The 6179-nt window shown below is 37.1% G+C and overlaps 1 protein-coding gene across 1 annotated transcript; it reads left to right on the top strand.

Annotated features, from left to right (window-relative positions):
- Positions 1–1076: 1076 nt before the first annotated feature.
- On the top strand, positions 1077–6127 carry LOC122333351 (neurobeachin-like; the record flags this gene model as incomplete). Its single annotated transcript, XM_043230921.1, has 10 exons — positions 1077–1198; positions 1424–1532; positions 1643–1809; positions 1912–2036; positions 2447–2593; positions 3475–3611; positions 4937–5054; positions 5582–5684; positions 5805–5920; positions 6015–6127. Coding segments are annotated over exons 1-10 (1242 nt in total), but the record flags the coding sequence as incomplete, so codon positions are not given.
- Positions 6128–6179: the final 52 nt, after the last annotated feature.

Genomic DNA, 6179 nt, shown 5'->3' with positions numbered 1-6179 from the left:
CATCAATCGTCTGAGCCTCTTTTGATGGATCTGATTTCAGACCCACCCTACATTATGCTGAAGCCAGTATCACTGCATACCTCTGAACTTCCAGAAAAAAATACATTCACATTAAACAACAGTGTCCGAAGGCATTCAGCGTTTAGAAGAATTTTCACTTACCTTTCAGACACTCCATTGAAAATCCATCACTGTGCACCATTATATGCTTTGAGGAGAATCCATTTGAGGAGAAATATACCACTAGCAGAATTATGATACAGTTGCATCTGGATGCTAGTATCTTATACTAGGAACCCAACTAAACCTCTTTGAACTTTTCTGAATGATCAAGACTACTTCATCTCGGCAGGCTTCCTCTGCCTTCAGAGTTGGAGTCAGGATTAGGAGCTTTGGGGTGTAGCAGTGGCCCATCCAGTGTTTGGTGCCCCTCTCCCCTCCCTCCTCTATTTCCCGTCATCCCTCCATCAGCACATATAGTATTACTAAAGCTCCAGCCCTCCATTAGTGGCTCAGGGGACGAAACCGTACCCTAAATATTGATTGGCAGGAAGCAGAAGGTAATGGGAGCTGCCTGTGATGTGTCCTTCTAGAAGCATCTGCAGTGGATGCTAAGTGCATTCTGCTTCTCTTTCTCCAATATTCACTCTCGGTTATGTGGCAAAGAGCCAATCAGGAAAGATCATCAGTACATCTCTTCAGCAACCACATCAGGCACCTAAATCATGCACACTGAAAAAAAGACACAGGCATTGTTTTTATTTTATTATAGGCCAGTCAAATGATGAATCATGATTAATCCAAAATAAAAAAGTGTGTTTGTATGTGTGTACAGAGTATATTAGAAATACACACAGATGCATGTACATATTTAAAAAAAGAGCACATTTATATGTTTGTCTGTGTGTGTATTTATATATGCATAATAAATATACACAGTACATACATATATATTATATAAACAAACTATTATTTTCGATACGATTATTCATTTGACCACCCTATACAATGCAGAAATCAATGACATTTTTGCATTTTACACATATACATCACTAAATTTCTGCACATTAAAACATTCAAATGTTTTTATTATGGCATTCAAAAAGGTCCATAATGGTTATGTGTGCTTTCAGGAGTGGCAGAACTCTATACAAAAGAATGCAGGACTTGCATTCATCGAACTTATTAATGAGGGGAGGTATGTTGTATACTCATTTAAATTCCTTCTTGATTGGCACTGTTTATGTTATGATTTTTTTTAAATCATATTTCATACCAAAAATGATGTACACTCCTTTTGTATGTTTTAGTGAGATCTGGTGCACGAGATCTCTTTATGCAAAAAAAATAAAAGTAATCATTTTAGGTTCACACTGTTATAATGCAAACTCTTCGTGTCATTTACATATTTCGCTATACTCAGGCTTCTGTGTCACGCCATGAAGGATCACATTGTCCGTGTCGCCAATGAGGCAGAGTTCATCCTCAACAGGCAGAGAGCAGAAGATGTGCACAAACATGCTGAGTTTGAGGTCAGTCAGTCCGTCTGTGTGGATCACTGTGTCGTAGGTTCACGGTTTAAATACTTCTCAAACATAAGGTATGATGTGAAGATCATTTCCTTTGCTCTTTCTTTTCATAGTCCAACTGTGCCCAGTACGCTGCGGACAGGAGAGAAGAGGAAAAGATGTGTGATCACCTCATCAGCGCCGCCAAACACAGAGATCACGTGACCGCAAACCAGCTGAAACAGAAGATCCTCAACATTTTAACCAATAAGCATGGAGCGTGGGGAACCATGTCACAGAGGTTCACAGACTTACAGTTTATTGTTAACCTTTGCTGCTGGAATTCTGTTTCTTGTTTTCTGGTGATTCATCACCTCTTTGTTCTCTCTCTTTCCCACCTCAGTCAGCTGCATGATTTCTGGCGTTTGGACTACTGGGAGGATGATTTGCGCAGGAGGCGGAGATTTGTACGCAATGCCTTTGGCTCCACTCACACGGACGTGGCTCTCAAATCTCTAGAGGAATACGGTCAGCCATAACACCTCAGCTTACAGTGCTCAAATATGTCTCAGAAACATTATATTTTGTTTTTCTGAGGAATTTTTCGCTGATTTACAGAAGAGACTCACTAAATGTGCAATATTTACAATAAAAATAAATTGACATATTAAAAGACTAATTACTTTCACTTCAAATACTAAAACCTTAAAAGCAGACACATTTTATGTGTTTTCTATGGACATAAAATCACATTTGTAAATTTCTTTTGATGCAGACATCTTGATGTTTTTGACCCAAATATATAACATATTCTTTTGACAGCACTATTTACTATTTACACTATTTTATTGTCATTTTATTTATTTATTTAATTTTATTTATTTGCATGGACTGTTTAGAGTGATGATTTTCAATATATATATTTTTTGTATGGGCAGGCCCTGAGGAAGAAGAGGGCATGAAGTCAAAGAAGTCATTCCGGAGTCATTCGGTGGTCAATCAAAACCCTGAAACTGAGCTCATGCTGGAAGGAGATGATGATGCCGTCAGTCTGCTGCAGGAGAAAGAGATCGACAACCTTGCAGGTACCTTGCAGCTTCTTCAAATCCCGTTCTATTAAACAAATTGGTCTTCAATGCGAGCATGCACCAACAGCGCCACTCTAGCTGCCAGTGCAGGAACCATTAGTGTGGTGATTCTTTGATGTATTGTGGATGCGTGTGCTAATGTATGCAACTGTACTTTATTCCCAGTGGCTTTTCGTCCGAGGGTATTTATCTCGAGAGGCAAGTTTTCCTTCAGCAAACGAGAATGCTAATTAGTGTTCTAGCCCAGAACAAGTTCCAGCCCTTCTGCCTTTTGATGCAAATCTCAGCTGAATCCGCACAAGAGTGTGATTATGAGCTTAAGTGCTACATCTGATTTTGACATTGAATGTTTGAATCACTAAATTAACTAATTAACGCTTATCAAAGTAGCCACTTACTCATTATCCTAATGAGTCGCTGACTGTATTTAACACATTGTGGCTATTTAATCATTATTTAATTAAACTAATTAGCTTGTTTTTTTCTCAAATTTCTTTCTTTTTTTTTCTTTTTTTTTCAAAAGTACTTTCTTAGTCATCTCTTTGTGGTTTTAAAACTATTGCTTTCAGTTTTCAAAAACATGAGCTATAAATGCTACGTGATAAATCACTTTGTAAAATAGCATCTTATTAATAGTAATCAGCTGATGGCACCACTAAAGCGCAATCTTTTTTAAAGGATTGGTGATGCTTTTTGGAACCAGATGTTGTAGATTTAAAATGTATTAAATGTTGCATATGGAAAAAGATTATTTAATTTTCCAGAACTGGTCTTGAAATCCCAAGTTATTGGAAAATCTAACCATAATCACTTGACTAATCCAGGACCCAGGACTTTAAAATGTTAAGTATCTCATGCTGTGGCATGGTTTCTTTCAGGTCCCGTGGTTTTGAGCACACCCGCTCAGCTCGTTGCTCCTGTGATCGTCGCTAGAGGAACGCTGTCAATCACCACAACAGAGATCTATTTTGAGGTGGATGAGGATGATCCGACTTTCAAAAAGATTGATTCAAAGGTACTGTATGTGTCACTGATAATGAGTTGTAGCCTATAGCAGTGCCTCAGAGAAAATACTTCAAGAGCACTAATTATATTTCCTACCTTGATAAACGCATGTTAAACTTGTAAACTTGTTCACTATGTACAAGTTTTGGTTTTTTAAAGAAAAGACCAAGCGGCCAAAGGCAGACAGTGAGCTGATAATAAACTACGATTGATCAGTTTAGCCTTCTCAAATCATCACGACTTCCCTGAAAAACAATCTATTGATATACAGTTCAAGCATATAGCAATGTTTCTACTTTAAACCTGAACTATAATAATGAATGCGCGATGTGATGGTATATCCAAGTTTGTGTGAAGACTTTAAAGCACGACCAGGGCTATCACTTGCATATTCTTTTTTTTAGTGGAAACAAAATGGCCTTCTCCACCATTTTCTCTGATAAAAGTAAGAGTAATACACCATTTGGAACTGAAAGGGTCTGTATGCAGTGACAATATCAACAAAATTTGTTATTTTATAAAATAAAGAAAACAAACATGATGCGCTTTCTGTCTTCTCGTCTTATAGAAGAGCGTTTTACAAAAATAAACTGAATCTCAGGGAAAAAGACATAAATATATCTATAGAAAGCTTAAAATTACCACTTAACGAAAATGAAAAATAAAATTAAAAAACTCTTTCATTATAATATTAATCCGTAAAGATAACTTCTCTCTAAAGGTGCGTCTATGAGGAGATGTACTTGTTTATTAGTAAATAATTCAAATATCTTCCTATTATTTTCCCCAGCTCTTTGATTTTGATCCATGTATTATTACCATGAATTAAGCTACTACTACTTCTACTATTACCATCTTGTGCCCTGCAATTTACTCTCTTTTATGAGATAAAGGCAAAAAAGAAAAAGAAAATCTGCCAAAAAATCTATATCTAATAATGGCCGTTGGCTATCCGGATTTCTGATTAGTGGCATCGAGCAGAAAAAAAACCTTATTGGTTGACCTCTGAAATTAAAAATAAATCTTTAGCCAATTTGTACTTGTTATAGATGTATTTTAAATGCAAATGGCACTTTATTTAAAAAAATGATTTGTTATGCATGTTTTGTACTATATGTTTATTAAAAACAAGTTTTCTAATAACCAGTTGTTTCGTTCTAGACCTTTGACACTAATGAAAATTCAGATTTGGACCTTTGAATGTAGACTCTCAGAACTGTAGATTTTATCAGTTGATGAAAATATCATCCAGTAAGAATTTCAGGATCATTTGATGGTATTCCTGACTGCCGTTCTTCTGGCAGTATTTAAATGCTTTGCTTTTGTGTTTGTCAGGTGTTGGCATATACTGAGGGTCTGCATGGGAAATGGATGTTCAGTGAGATCCGAGCAGTTTTTTCCAGACGCTACCTGCTCCAAAACACTGGATTAGAGGTCTTCATGGCCAACAGGAGTAAGATGCCAATATGCTTAAAGGAACACTCCACTTTTTTTGCAAATAAGCTCATTCTCCAACTCCCCCAGAGTTAATCATTTTTTCAGTTTTAGAATCTATTCAGCGGATCTCCGGGTCTGACAATAGTACTTTTAGCATAGCTTAGCATAGATCATTGAATCCAATTAGACCTGTAGCATTGTGTTAAAAAATGACCAAAGAGTTTTGATATTTCTCCTATTTAAAACTTCAGTCTGTGTGATATCACTTCACCAGCTGTGGCCATGGTACGGCAGCAAACTTCCTTAATTATTACGCCGGAATGTGAATATAGTTCCTAATCATATCCGCCTAGAAAATCTCAACTTTTAATTTTCTGCTTGTCTTAGTACACAATATAAATACATAAGAGTTGGGGGAAACTCTTTAGTTAACTCTGGGGGAGCTGGATAATGAGCATATTTCCAAAAAAAGTGGAGTGTTTAATGTCAAACTTATGTTTAGTTCAAGGGTTTTAATGGTACCATTTCTGTATCATCTCCCAGCATCTGTCATGTTCAACTTCCCGGATCAGGCCACAGTAAAGAAGGTAGTGTACAGTCTACCTCGGGTTGGCGTTGGCACCAGCTATGGCCTCCCTCAGGCAAGGTAAGGACTTAGTGTGGGTTTTTAGGAGAGATTGTTATGTGACTAAACATTAATTAATAGTTAATGTGTTATTAGCCAAAGCTAATTGATTGTCTTGTTATTTTGTTGTTCCTCCCATAGACGGATCTCTCTGGCAACACCAAGGCAGCTCTTTAAGTCATCTAATATGACTCAGAGATGGCAGCGGAGGGAGATTTCAAATTTTGAGTACCTCATGTTCCTCAACACTATTGCAGGTATGATGATTCCTATGATTGCAGCTAACAAGCGAGGTAAAGAATCAAATTGGGATGTAAGTTATATGATCACCCATATATGATTTGTTTGCAGGGAGGACCTATAATGATCTGAACCAGTATCCTGTCTTCCCCTGGGTCTTGACTAACTATGAGTCAGAGGACCTGGATCTTACCTTGCCTGGGAATTTCCGGGATCTCTCAAAGGTATTGCCAGTCTTAAAAGTCTTTTTACCCATTTAGAGCTACACAAATTATT

Source organism: Puntigrus tetrazona, unplaced genomic scaffold (genome assembly GCF_018831695.1).
Source record: "Puntigrus tetrazona isolate hp1 unplaced genomic scaffold, ASM1883169v1 S000000261, whole genome shotgun sequence".
Taxonomy (NCBI): Eukaryota; Metazoa; Chordata; class Actinopteri; order Cypriniformes; family Cyprinidae; genus Puntigrus; species Puntigrus tetrazona.
Note: the sequence above shows the minus strand (reverse complement) of the source record. Positions and strands in the feature narration are given on the sequence as shown.